The sequence below is a fragment of the Malus domestica genome, chromosome 04 (genome assembly GCF_042453785.1).
Source record: "Malus domestica chromosome 04, GDT2T_hap1".
Lineage (NCBI taxonomy): Eukaryota > Viridiplantae > Streptophyta > Magnoliopsida > Rosales > Rosaceae > Malus > Malus domestica.
The window spans coordinates 722,161-736,078 of record NC_091664.1 but is presented as its reverse complement, the minus strand read 5'-3'; the positions used below and the strand labels follow the sequence as shown (position 1 = coordinate 736,078).

At 35.5% G+C, this 13,918-nt stretch overlaps 3 protein-coding genes across 3 annotated transcripts; all 3 read left to right on the top strand.

Moving 5' to 3' along the window:
• Positions 1-568: 568 nt before the first annotated feature.
• On the top strand, positions 569-4,812 carry LOC103443496 (uncharacterized). The gene is made up of 12 exons (XM_008382364.4): positions 569-836; positions 951-1,034; positions 1,353-1,448; positions 1,550-1,625; positions 1,740-1,835; positions 1,948-2,021; positions 2,167-2,274; positions 2,382-2,519; positions 3,479-3,584; positions 3,792-4,000; positions 4,328-4,435; positions 4,544-4,812. Exons 1-11 carry the CDS (start codon positions 765-767, stop codon positions 4,394-4,396), a joined length of 1,128 nt encoding a protein of 375 aa, XP_008380586.3. The 5' UTR covers positions 569-764; the 3' UTR covers positions 4,397-4,435; positions 4,544-4,812.
• An 833-nt stretch (positions 4,813-5,645) lies between these two features.
• LOC108169217 (uncharacterized) lies at positions 5,646-10,962 on the top strand. The gene is made up of 12 exons (XM_008382362.4): positions 5,646-5,884; positions 6,024-6,107; positions 6,422-6,517; positions 6,619-6,694; positions 6,807-6,902; positions 7,015-7,088; positions 7,238-7,345; positions 7,451-7,588; positions 9,620-9,725; positions 9,930-10,138; positions 10,456-10,563; positions 10,674-10,962. The coding sequence occupies exons 1-11, from the start codon at positions 5,813-5,815 to the stop codon at positions 10,522-10,524; spliced, it is 1,128 nt and encodes a 375-aa protein (XP_008380584.1). The 5' UTR covers positions 5,646-5,812; the 3' UTR covers positions 10,525-10,563; positions 10,674-10,962.
• Positions 10,963-11,627: 665 nt separating this feature from the next.
• Positions 11,628-12,270, top strand: LOC103443497 (LYR motif-containing protein At3g19508). The gene is made up of 2 exons (XM_008382366.4): positions 11,628-11,949; positions 12,062-12,270. Exons 1-2 carry the CDS (start codon positions 11,755-11,757, stop codon positions 12,113-12,115), a joined length of 249 nt encoding a protein of 82 aa, XP_008380588.1. The 5' UTR covers positions 11,628-11,754; the 3' UTR covers positions 12,116-12,270.
• The last annotated feature ends 1,648 nt before the right edge of the window (positions 12,271-13,918 follow it).

The window sequence follows — 13,918 nt, the reverse complement described above, 5'->3', positions numbered from 1 at the left end:
CTATTAGTGACACATTATTTAGTTTACAATTTTAATTTCCAAATTTAATCTTTTTAGCATTACTCTTTAATATTTTATTTAGTAGTTTGATATACATTCCCCTAATGATTAAAACGTTATTTAATAAAATAAGGGCATAGCTTGAAAAAAATTGGACATAAATGGTATTTTTCGAAAGAGAAAGACTTGAGTCTTTAAGATTGAAGTGAAGTTTCTCGATATTTTGTTACTAATTTACATAATTTCGTGCTTATAATTAGAATCGTTCATATTACAAATAATTATGTAAAGATCATTTTTGTAAAAATTCAATTAAAATAAGATCGTTTAATCAATTAATTGTAGCAAATATATCAACGGTTTATAATTTTTTTTGTTGGATTCCACTATAAATTTTTATATAGTTATAAGACCACAATCTTATATTTTATTAATTTTTTGCATAAATTATTTTTACAGAGTGCGTGAGTAGTAATATGAAAAATTACAATTATTAGTACAAAATTTGTGATTCATTTGATATCCTGAAGAGAAACTTCCTCCTCACTCTTCGTGAATAGTAATGTTTGGGTTTTAGTCCCAAACCATCAGACAAAAAAAAAAAAAAAAAAGAGAGAAAAAAGAATATAGCCTGATACGACGTCGCTCCCCGCTACTTTCTTGAAATAAAAAAGGATTTTGTAAATAAATAACCAGGACAAATCGGTTCGCCCCTCCTTCCTCAATCCAAGTAGCAGAGCCACAGGTCAGATCCTCTCTGCGCCATGGATTTACTAGCACGCACAATCTGCTTCTACATACTCACAATTGCTTCGTTTATCTCCTCTAATGCTAAGGTTCGCCTCTCTCTCTCGCTTTCACTATATTATATAAATATGTCTCTGTATCTATATATACGTGACAATGGTAGGTCGCCGATCTGATTACCGTTTCGTTCGTTTTTGAATCAGGCTGACGGAACTGCCTCCGTCTTCTTCATCGATAGCTCCACTCATCAATTTCTTCGTAACCCTTCCTCAAACGATGTTGTCAAGGTAATTCCAGCAATTGCCTCTTGATTCAGTATTCCCCAATTCAATTTAATTATATAAAGTTCGCAACTTCACATATTAATTTCAGTCTAATTGAACTTGAAATTTTTAGAAATTTGATCGTGTCAATATATTTCTCGTTTGCCCCCCCCAAAAGAGATTCCTGGGATATTTTTTGGCGGAATTTTAAGCATACCTCATTTTGTTATATTTGATTTTGGTACTGCAAGGGTATTTTTTCAGTTGTTTCATCTAGATATTGAATACGTGCAGATTTTTCTTCGTTTATTTGCTAATACTACTTGCCTTTTGCTTTCGCAGCCCGACTCAATGTTGCTCTCAGAAGTCAGTGCAGCCGTGTCAGTCTTGCTTGGATTTGCACCACCTTCCACTTTCTCAGCTGCTGGTTCAGCTAAGGTGTTGTGGATAATAAGTAATGTGAAGTTATTTTCTCTAGTTACCCCCATCGTGTTACTCAGAGGTCTAATTTATCATATTTTGTTGTTGCCTTGCGGAAGTTGAATGAGATTCTTGTGCCTAATCCATTCAATAGGCCTCGTGCTGTTGTTGCGCTTGAAGTCGGAGGAATTGGTGGTATATAACTTTGTCTCTAAAATAGTAAAAAATGCATGTTTACGTATGACACTTTTACCATTACTATATTACTTTGTGCACTTATTATAAACATGTATGTCAAAATACATGCAGATCATGCTCTTGTAGTCAAAGACAATGTCATGTTCAGCAATGCCTATAGTTCCAAGATTGACCTTCGCTCAAGCAAAGCTGACATCGAGCTTCCAGGTATATTACCTTTCTAAATGAGTAATTTGTGAAACTAGTGCAAGGACATTACTATTAGTCTATTCCTCGTTTAGAATTATGTAAATTTTGTTCATTATACGTGTTGTTGCAGATGAGGGTGAAGTTTCTGTGTTTTCTTTGGATGAACAATCCACAGATTATACTGACAAAGACATTGGAGATTTTGTGAGTCTTGGCTTGAAGATATTCTATATCTTGTTTCGTTTTTGATGTTCATCTATTCCACATGCCTGGTTTTTTATTCTTGTATACATGAAATGAACTTGAGTTTTCGCTTTAATTTTAATGTTACGATTTTTGTCTTCTTTAGGCAGCTTGGATGAGTGGTTCATATATTGTTGATACATTAGAACCACTAAATGGAGAGTTGAGCATCCCTTTGGCCAATGGCGACAACTTGAAGCTTCATATGTCAAAGGTTTTCTGAGATTCACTATAACATGTTCTTTTGTTTTGATATGCATTCTGTACATGTTGTAAAGCTGGTGGCTTATATTGGAAGGCTTGCATCATATACGTTTACAGGAATCAGATAGGATATTCACAACTAGCCTTCTGTATCTGATCTGCAACTTTAAAAGGGCAACAGAGATCCATCAAGATTTGTCACACAACATCCATAGCCCAGCTGAGTTATTAACAGGCCGTTTTGATGGAATCAAGGTGTTGTTTTCTTCCTTTTTGGGATGACTTCAAAGTTTAAAATGAATGTCAGCAAATATGTTTTCTGGTAGAATTAAAGCATCCAGCTCCCTTCTCATCACTACGGACACAAAAATACAACAGAACTATTTTATTGTATAACGGTCAATTTTATTTGCAATGTTTTTACCGAAACAAGTAGGTCCTTTAATTGTAGGTGTTAAAATGCGAGGAGTATTGGTGTAATACTGTAATTTCAGTTTACAGATTAGTTACTCGTTTAAAAGTGATTAGGGATTAGGGAAAATTCCAATCCAGCTGCTCGTTTAAAAGTGAGAAAAGAAAATTGTGGTTAGAAACAAGGACAAACTAGATCTAAAAATCTTCTTTCAATCCTGGTCCAGGAAATAAGCTTTTTGTATTTAACTGTACTATGTTGTGGGTTGTGTGGATTAAACAAAGTACAGTAATTTTCTTTTAGATTGTGCCAGTGGAGGGTATGTAGGGTGGAATTTGCTTTTGGGCATCATTGTGTGCTTTGACTCCCTCTGGATTTGGGATATACTATTCTGTTATTCATGTGAATTGGAAGGCCGCAGTGTTAAAGTTCATTTTGGTTAGCTTGTGGGATGTTTTGTTGTTCTAATTAAAGATACGTTTGGGCATTTTATGTTTTTCATACATAGCAGTTTACCGGTTCTGTTTGTTTTCTTTGTAGGCTGCTTCTTCACTTTGATTAGTTGATACATTTTCAATAAAATATTTGTTTTCTCCTTAAGAAGAAAAGAGTATATCAAAATATAGTATCGAAACTGCATTGCATAAGTTTCATATATTTGGTATATGTGCATGTATAATCGTGCACACGCAGCCAAATCATATGCGTGCACTTTCTTGTCTGTGTGTTCTTTTGTGTATTCTTATTGTGTGTCTGTATTGAGTTCCATAGCTTAATAAAAAAATTCAAAATCTTATGATAGGTTTTGCAAGAGCAGTATGGAACTGATGGAGCTGCTCAACATGGAGTGGAGCTACTGCTTGCTACACTGTCCAAGATATTTGATTCACTTGAAAATGCATACAAAGGTGATCATTTTGGTTTTAAACTTTATGAGTTAATTCTCGTTCTTTTAAGGCAATGATTGTTTTGAGAATGATCGTTGCCAATTTTATGTGTATATCTGCCATATATTTGGTACTTTTATGAATATATATTTTCTTCATTCAATAGTTCATTTGAAATTTTTCATCGTCGTCGTCTTCAGAAATAATGTTAAATTAACAATTTTGCAGGTCAAATTGTTGGAGCTATCCTCTTCAATGGAGTTGCACCTGTGGAGTCGGGAAAGATGTTGAATGTGATGTATACTTGTCGATCATCTGCTCGTTTGTTGGCTGAAAAAGAAGGCCTGAATAACACAAAAATTGTGCAAGTGTTATTGGTTAGGCGTACACTTGCTTGGATCACAGGAATTATTCTTATCATTTCAACTCTTTTGGGGGTATGTTTCACTTGTCGTTAAAGATCATAGTCGCAGCTGAAAACGAAAAAGGAGAATAAACCATGAACAAAACCCATCGGCCCTGAACCACTTTTTGTCTGATGCTTTGCTTGACTTTGGACGGGACATTACAAACTTAAGGATGAAACAATGAAACTAATTCTACTTGAACCACTTTTTATCGGATGTTTTTCTTGGATGTACAAAAGTGAATCATCTAACGATTGTTAAATATATTTTTTTGACTGATCATGTGGGTCAATGAAGTGTTTACCTGTTTTGTGATTAGAAGGATGTTTACCTGTTTTGTGTCTGTTCTTTATGTAGGTATGCTTCCTTCTGAATATGCCAGTCACGAGGGATACGTTACTCTACTCTAACGTCAAGCTGGACTGAGCATGGCAGGCAGCTACTTGGTCAATGTTTCAGGCACAGGTTGCCGCTAAACCTTTTCTGATGTGTTTTACGTAATTGCATTCTTGTATGAATCCTTGATTAATATTATTGGGATTCTGTTGATCGATGATATTGAACATGGTTCAGGTTTTTCGAGCCCATCAGACGCTCACTCAGTCACGCACGGTTGACATGAATTGGGTATTTACCTTTATGGAAAAGTTGATTGTTCGATACAGGGTAATGTAAAGCATGGTTTAGGCGCTAGGTGTATAAGTAAGAAGATTCATGGTTTGTTAAGTCAATTATTATGTGGATTAGAGTTACAGAGGAGATTCTTTATGATATATGTATTTGGTGTATTAAATTCCATCTTTTAAGTTTTGAATAAAGCAAATAATTCAATCTTTTCTTCATCATCGTCCAGTCCTTCGACTATTGCCTTGCATTTCAGGACGATCTTTTAATGACATCCATTCATCATACATTATGGTCGGAAATTATTGTAAATTTTTTCATTTAAAATTGAATATAAACAATATCTGATAAAATTGACCCACGCGATGTATGATGAACGGATATGATTGGAGGATCTTAGGATCCTCTCTCCATTTCAGGGTACGCCTTCCCACTTTTAACACTTGTAATATTGATTTGCGTGATACTCGTAGCATTGCCGTTTTCCCCTATGAAATTTTGATTATTTGTTCACGTTGGTGTCAAACAAAGCTTATGCCCGTAAGTCGTAGTGTTTTCATTCAATATTCATCATAAGGGCGTAACTTAAAAAAGAAAAGAAAAAAGGACATAATGATATTTTTGAAAGAGAAAGGCTTGACTCTTTTAAGATACTTTATACCAATTCACGAAACATTCTATTTATAATCAGAATAGTTCATATTATAAATCATTTTGTAAAAATCATCTTTACAAAAATTCAATTAAAATAAGATCGTTTAATAAATTAACTGTAGCAAATAGATAAACGGTTTATAATTCTTTTACTGGATTCCTTCATCCATATGTTTTTATATAGTTCGAAGATGATCTTATAAATATTGATTTTTTGCATAAATAATTTTTACACAGTGCGTGAGTAAGAATATGAACAATTACGACCATTAAAACAAAATTCATGATTCATTGATAACTTGAAGAGAAACTCTTCCTCGCTCTTCGTGAATAGTAAGTTTATAGTCATAGACTAGCATTTGCTCACATAAATACTCCTCATGATTAGGTTTTAGCTCCAAACTATCTGACAAAAAAAAAAAGAAAAAGAAAAAAAAAGAAAACAGAATATAAACTGATACGACGTCGCTCGCGGCTTCTTTCTTGAAATCAAAAGGACAAGTCAGTTCGCCCCTCCTTCCTCATTCCAAGTAGCAGAGCCACAGATCAGATCCTCTCTCTCCCATGGCTTTACTCACACGCACCATCTGCTTCTACATACTCACCATTGCTTCGTTTATCTCCTCCAACGCTAAGGTTCGCCTCTCTCTCTCTCTCTCTCTCTCTCTCTCTATATATATATATATATATATATGTATCTGTGTGCGTATATATATATCGATGTGATAATGATAGGTCTCCGATCTGATTACTGTTTTGTTCGTTTTTGAATCAGGCTGATGGTACTGCCTCTGTCTTCTTCATCGATAGCTCCACTCATCATTTTCTTCGTAACCCTTCGTCAAACGATGTCGTCAAGGTAATTCCCGCAATTGCTTGTTGATTCAGAATTCCCCAATTCAGTTTAATTATTTAAAGTTCACAACTTCACATATTAAATTCAGTCTAATTGAACTTGAAATTGTTAGAAATTTGATCGTGCCAATATATTTCTTGTTTCCCCCAAAAGGGATTCCTGGGATTTTTTTGGCGGAATTTTAAGCATACCTCATTTTGTTATATTTGATTTTGGTACTGCAAGGGGTATTTTTTTCAGTTGTTTTATCTAGATATTGAATACTGCAGATTTTTCTTCGTTTATCTGCTAATACTACTTGCCTTTTGCTTTCGCAGCCCGACTCAATGTTGCTCTCAGAAGTCAGTGCAGCCGTGTCAGTTTTGCTTGGATTTGCACCATCTTCCGCCCTCTCAGCTGTTGGTTCAGCTAAGGTGTTGTGGATAATAAGTAATGTGAAGTTATTTTCTCTAGTTACCCCCATCGTGTTAACCCAAGGTCTAATTTATCATATTTTGTTGTTGCTTTGTGGTAGTTGAATGAGGTTCTCGTGCCTAATCCATTCAATAGGCCTCGTGCTGTTGTTGCGCTTGAAGTTGGAGGAATTGATGGTATATAACATTGTCTCTAAAATAGTAAAATGCATGCTAACTTATGACACTTTTACCATTATTATATTACTTTGTGCACTTATTATAAACATGTATGTCAAAATACATGCAGATCATGCTCTTGTAGTCAAAGACAATGCCATGTTCAGCAGTGCCTACAGTTCCAAGATTGACCTTGGCTCAAGCAAAGCTGACATCGAGCTTCCAGGTATATGACCTTTCAAAACGAGTAACTTGTGAAACTAGTGCAAGGACATTACTATTAGTCTATTCCTCATTCAGAATTATGTAAATTTTGTTCATTATATGTGTTGTTGCAGATGAAGGTGAAGTTTCTGTGTTTTCTTTGGATGAACAATCGACAGATTATACTGACAAGGAGATTGGAGATTTTGTGAGTCTGGCTTGAAGATATTCTATATCATGTTTTGTTTTTTATGTTCATTTATTCGACATGCCATGCTTTTTTTTTATTCTTGTATACATGAAAATGAACTTGAGTTTTTGCTTTAATTTTAATGTTAAGATTTTTGTCTTCTTTAGGCAGCTTGGATGAGTGGTTCATATGTTGTTGATACATTAGAACCACTAAATGGAGAGTTGAGCATCCCTTTGGCCAATGGCGACAACTTGAAGCTTCATATGTCAAAGGTTTTCTGAGATTGACTATAACATGTTCATTTGTTTGATATGCATTGTATACATGTTGTAAAATGGTGGTTTATATTGGAAGGCCTGCATCGTATACGTTTACAGGAATCAGATAGGATATTCACAACTAGCCTTCTGTCTCTCATCCGCAACTTTAAAAGGGCAACAGAAATGCATCAAGATTTGTCACACAACATCCATAGCCCAGCTGAGTTATTAACAGGCCGTTTTGATGGAATCAAGGTGTTGTTTTCTTCCTTTTTTGGTTGACTTTAAAGTTTAAAATGGATGTCAGCAAATATGCTTGTGGCAAAGTAGTAACCAACAAAAAGTATTTTTGCTGTGTGTACATACGTATATGTAGGGGTTGTTTTTTTTTTTTTTTTTTTTGGTTGGGCGGGGGGGGGGGGGGGGAATATGTTTTTTTGCTATTGTGACAGGCAAGCCACAGTTTCTCAGTTAATATCAATTTATTAAAAGCGTGAGGCGTGGGTGAGGAGTCAGAGGGATAGCCCGACCTAGGCGTGAGGCGAAGCCTCACGGACCTAAATGTTTTAATATATACACTGAGCGTACACATATTATATTAAAAAAAAAGATTATTAATCAATAATCATCTTGAGCACACACATGTATTATAAATATATATACATATTGGGAGCAACCTCTCCATAAATGAGGGTAAGGCTAGCCGACATTCACCTCTCCCAGATCCTGCGTAAAGCGGGAGCCTTGTGCACTGGGTACGACCTATATATACATATATTATATTATATTATATATATATATATATATATAATTGAGGATGAAAAGCACAATGAGCAGACATATAACAATGCACGCAGACAGCACACACACACATCCATTATATAAAAAAATAAAAATCATAAAAAAAGGCAGAGAGACGATAATGCAAGGAAGAGGTATGAGACAGTTAAAACCCTACCCAAAATTTGGGTTTGGGAGTTAAAATAAAAAAATAAATAAAAAAACAGCCAAACAGAGATGCCTGGACGGCCTGAGGCGCGCCTCCGCTGCCTAGGCGGCTCTGGCAATGTCTTCCGCCCACTCCCTCAAAACAAAGGCAGCAACCCTCTTGGTGGCCTCTAAGGCGAGCCTTTTAAAACATTGGTTAATATAAGTGATAATGTACTCTTCTGTTAAGAGTATCCTTCGAAGGTTTTTTGTACTTCATTTGTGGAACTCCACGGTACTGAAAATTTATGGATTCTGGAAATCTTAGACTATCCACATTCTTGTATGCATAATATAGTTTAGAGATCTTTTTGCTTGTGGGGTACTTCTCTTTTTGGGGTATGGTTATCACCATCAACCCACTGCTCAAACATGGGTTGAGTCCAAGTAATAAAGAACATATTTTGAAGTGTGGTTGTTTGCTTTTATGCTCTTTTTTGTTTTGTTCTTGTTAATAAGAAACAAAACATGCTTGCAGTGGACCAGTAGTTCACTAGAGGTAGAATGTATCCATAACATCCAGCTCCCTATCATCACTACGAACACAAAAATACAACATACCTATTTCATCGTGTAATGGTCAATTTTATGTGCAATGTCTTTACCGAAACAAGTAGGTCCTTTAATTTAGGTGTAAAATAGTGAGGAGTATTGGTGTAATAGTAATACTGTAATTTCAGTTTACAGATTAATTACTCGTTTAAAAGTGATTATGGATTATGGATCCAGCTACTTGTTTAAAAGTGAGAAAAGAAAATTGTGGTTAGGAACAAGGATAAACAAGATCTAAATATATACCAGTGCAGGTATGTAGGGTGGAATTTTCTTTTGGACATCATTGTGTGCTTTGACTCCCTCTGGATTTGGGATATACTATTCTATTGTTCATGTGGATTGGAAGGCCACAGTGTTAAAGTTCATTTTTGGTTAGCTTGTGGGATGTTTTGTGCTTCTAATTAAAGATACTTTTGGGCATTTTATGTTTTTCATATATAGCAATTTACTGGTTAGAGGTCTGTTTGTTTGCTTTGTAGGCTGCTTCTTCACTTTGATTAGTTGATACATATTCAATAAAATATTTTTTTTTCTCCTTAAGAAGAAAAGAGTATATCAAAATATAGTATCCAAGCTGCATTCCATAAATTTCATATATTTGATATATGTGCATATATTAATTGTGCACACGCAGTCAAATCATATGCATGCACTTTCTTGACTCTGTGTTCTTTTGTTTATTCTTATTGTGTGTCTGCATCGAGTTCCATAGCTTAATAAAAAAACTTCAAAACCTTATGATAGGTTTTGCAAGAGCAGTATGGAACTGATGGAGCAGCTCAACATGGAGTGGAGCTACTACTTGCTACACTGTCCAAGATATTTGATTCACTTGAAAATGCCTACAAAGGTAATCATTTTGATTTTAAACTTTATTAGTTAATTCTCGTTCTTTTAAAGCAATTGTTCTTTCTAGAAACATTGTTGCCAATTTTATGTGTATATCTGCCATATATTTGGTACTTTTATGAATATATATTTTCTTCATTCAATAGTTCATTTGAAATTTTTCGTCATCATCTTTAGAAATAATGTTAAATTAACAATTTTGCAGGTCAAATTGTTGGAGCTATCCTTTTCAATGGAGTTGCACCTGTGGAGTCGGGAAAGATGTTGAATGTGATGTATACTAGTCGATCATATGCTCGTTTGTTGGCTGAAAAAGAAGGCCTGAATAATACAAAAATTGTGCAAGTGTTATTGGTTAGGCGTACACTTGCTTGGATCACAGGAATTATTCTTATCATTTCAACTCTTTTGGGGGTAAGTTTCACCGTCCTTAAAGATCAAAGTCGCAGCTGAAAACGAAAAAGGAGAAAAAACCATGAACAAAACCCATTGGCCATAACATCTGATGCTTTGCTGGACTTTGGCCAGGACATGACAAACTTAAGGATGAAACAATGAACCTAGTTCTACTTGAACCGCTTTTTATCTGATGTTTTTCTTGAATGTACAAAAGTGAATCATCTAATGATTGTTAAATTATATTTTTAGACCGATCGTGTGGGTCAATAATGTGTTTAACTGTTTGGTGGTTAGAAGGATATTTACCTGTTTTGTGTATTTTCTTTATATAGGTGTGCTTCCTTCTGAATATGCCAGTCACCAGGGATACATTACTCTACTCTAATGTCAAGCTGGACTGAGCATGGCAGGCAGCTACTTGATCAATGTTTCAGGCCCAGGTTGCCGCTAAACCTTTTCTGATGCGTGTTTAAGTAATTGTGTTCTTGTATGCATCCTTGATTAATGTTATTGGGATTCTGTTGTTTGATGATATTGAAAATGGTTCCAGGTTTTTCAAGCCCCTATCAGATGCTCGCTCGTTTACGCATGGTTGGCATAAATTGGGTATTTACCTTTACCTTTATGGAAAAGTTGATTGTTCGATACAGGGTTGTTTTTTGTAAAGCATGGTTTAGGTACTAAGTGTATGAGCAAGAAGATTCATGGCATGTTCAGTCAATTATTATCTGGATTAGAGGGTTGTAGAGGAGATTCTCTGATATATGTATTTGGTGTATTAAATTCCATCTTCCAAGTTTTGAATAAGGCAAATAATTCAATCCTTTCTTCATCATCAACCAGTCCTTTGACAATTTGCCTTGCATTTCAGGGTACGCCTTCCCACTTTTTAACATTTGTAATATTGATTTGGGTAATACTGGTAGCATCATCATCCAGTCCTTAGACAATTATTATTTATCACCATGTCAAATTAGTACATGGTGATAAATAATGAGAAAATGTAAACAGAACCTGCCCAAGCTGAATTATCATGAGTGCTCTAGAGAACCTGCCTAAGCTGTCATAGGAAGCAGCCTCACTTCCACACTCATATAGGTGAACAGTCAAATGTACACTGCAATCAAGCACACCTAGGGATTGGCAATGGTTATGGCGGACGGATAACTGCGGTTATTTATCCATAACCGTTTATGTTCATACCCGCATAACCGTTTGCCTGTTGGGTAATTGTATAAACGGTTATACCCATAATCATAACCGTTTATAAACAGTTATCCATACGCATAACCGTGTACCTATTTAACCATAACCATTTACCCATTTTTGAACCTGGTTATACTTTTTTTTACCAATTTACCCATTTTTTCACTTATCTACATATTTTTTTTAACAACTTGAAAATTACAAAAAAAATTTTTATTTTCTGACAATTAAACATCGTTATATTAAATTGGGTTGGGTGCATATAGTGCCCCATTAGAAATAACTGCTTGGTACGGCCCATACCAACTCCAATATGTCTGTTGCGCAATAAACAGAGGCCCGTTTGTGAAGACAAGTAAAAGCCCTTTTTATTCGTGGAGGTTCTGATGCTGTGATCGCTGATCGACGGTGCTGGGAGTCGAGATATGGAGAAAGCATTGAAAATCTACGGGGAGGTTCTGAGATTGGTGAGGAGGTTACCAAAGGACTCTCAACCTTACTACGCCAAGTACGCCCGCGAGAACTTCGTCAATTACAGAGAGGTCGAGGCCAACGACGACAAGGCCCTCCACGATCTCTTCCTCAGGGCCTACAATCATTCCCTCTGGGTCCTAAATAAGGTACAACGTCGTAATTTCTATCACTAAAAACACAAATTTGGAATATTTATTGGTTTTGGACATTTTTGTGTGTGTTTCTGTTGAACCCAATTGGGATTTCCTGCGATTGCAGTACTCTGTGGATGAATCTGCGGCTGATAAGTTGAAGAAAATCTGCTCCGATTAGGGTGCCCGCCGGGGTGTTCGATGTAATGCCCCAGTGGGTTCTTAACCACTTGTTTTCGAAGTTTGAGTTTCTTTTGTTGATTGTTTGACAGGGCCAAGTTTTTGCACTGAATTATGTAGAGACGGAGAGAGAATGACTGAGTTGAGGGTTTTTAATATTTTTTTCAAAATTTACATATATTAAATTAAAAGGAAAACTAATGAAAAGAGCTTGAAAACTTTGAGTTTCAATGATAAGGACAAAATAAAGGGTAAAGTGAATAGTACCAGGATTGACTTTTTAGTGTAAAAATGTGGTTTTTCGTTAAAATGAACAGTACCGGGTGCTTTTCGTTAAAGTTCCCTAAATTAAATGGATAAATGAATACCCGTTATAACCTTGGATAATACCCATAACCGTTCATTTAAATTTCACATATAAACGGTTATACTCATAACCGTTATTCGTCTCAACGGTTACCCATAACTGTAACTGTCAACTTTAAATAGACGGGAAAGCGCGTTTACCTAAATCCATGGGTATTTTGCTCATCCCAAAGCACACCACTCCACATATAAAGACCCTAGTATCCATTAAGAACATAAGTTCAATCTTATACATTGCAATATATGCACTGTCTCCATAATAATCTTTAATATAAATTGATAGTGCACGCCAAATCAACAAGTGACTTATTCTAACACATGAGAACCTACTTCTTGGAATCTCCATTCAGATCTGATTGCGAGCTTTTAGCTTAGTGCGTTTGTTAGAGGATTAAATACATCTAATTCTGACCTCAAAAGGCTTGTATCCAATACACATGCGAAAGTTATTTAGCTTAAGCTATCAGAGACACAGATAAACTATGTCTCTTCCAAGCAAATGAAGTTGTTCACCGCATCACTCGAATAGCTCTGCTTTGTGACAATTTTCTCTCTCGGTTGAACTTTGAAGAGCCCCCTGCCTTATAGCAGATCCGGTCTTTGAAGCGTCCGGTGGATAGTTTGTTGTTACAGCTGTTTGGCTGATTATGTTTAGATGCGAGCTATTTGTTTTACGAAGCTTATAAATTATATGCGTCTAAAATGACACGTGAAATGTTTTTATAACGATATTTTAATACTTCGAAAAAGTAAATTAAAAGTTGTGGCAATAATTTTTTGCTGTTACGCTTTCACTATTTGTAGAAAAATGTATTATTATTAAGAGAGAGGGAGCGTTCGAACTATCACATTGAGGTAAGGGAGAGTATTTCAAAAATTGAAATCAATTAAAATGTATATTAGTGAGAAAAAAAAAAATTTGTTCACCACCCTAAAGTGATTTTTTTTTTATCATCACTAAATTCATTACCTTTGAATAAATTTGATTTAATCTATTTTATCTAAAACTACATTAATGAAACCCTTTTTGTCAATCAGAAGAGGGCGAAAAAATATTTTTGTCTTCTATCACAACAACAAAAATTTAAGAACAGTAAAGTAATTTCACAAAACAAAATTTTGTTTTTTTTATTTTTCTAAAACCTCACCTAGGGGTGGGCACGGGCCGGGCCGGGCCCAAATTTAGAGGAACCGGACCTACCCGTTTTAAAATGTAACGGGCCGGGGCGGGCCGGGTAGAGAGATTTTGAATTTAGGAACCGGACCTAACCCGGCTCGTTTTAAACGGGCCGGTTCGGGACGGGTTTACGGGTCCAATTACTCTTTTTTTTTTTTTTTTTTTTTTTCTGGGTCTGACATTGGGCTGCTTTTTTTTATTACCAACAACACATTCACATTTACAAGCCTAAATACAATAGGACAACGAAACCAAGCCCAG

Coding starts and splice junctions, on each gene's coding strand:
- LOC108169217 (XM_008382362.4), top strand. CDS start 5,813: ATGGCTTTACTCACACGCACCATCTGCTTCTACATACTCACCATTGCT. Junction 6,903..7,014: donor AGCTGACATCGAGCTTCCAG/GTATATGACCTT, acceptor GTGTTGTTGCAG/ATGAAGGTGAAGTTTCTGTG. Junction 7,589..9,619: donor GCCGTTTTGATGGAATCAAG/GTGTTGTTTTCT, acceptor ACCTTATGATAG/GTTTTGCAAGAGCAGTATGG.
- LOC103443496 (XM_008382364.4), top strand. CDS start 765: ATGGATTTACTAGCACGCACAATCTGCTTCTACATACTCACAATTGCT. Junction 1,035..1,352: donor CCTCAAACGATGTTGTCAAG/GTAATTCCAGCA, acceptor TTGCTTTCGCAG/CCCGACTCAATGTTGCTCTC. Junction 1,626..1,739: donor TGAAGTCGGAGGAATTGGTG/GTATATAACTTT, acceptor AAATACATGCAG/ATCATGCTCTTGTAGTCAAA.
- LOC103443497 (XM_008382366.4), top strand. CDS start 11,755: ATGGAGAAAGCATTGAAAATCTACGGGGAGGTTCTGAGATTGGTGAGG. Junction 11,950..12,061: donor CCCTCTGGGTCCTAAATAAG/GTACAACGTCGT, acceptor CTGCGATTGCAG/TACTCTGTGGATGAATCTGC.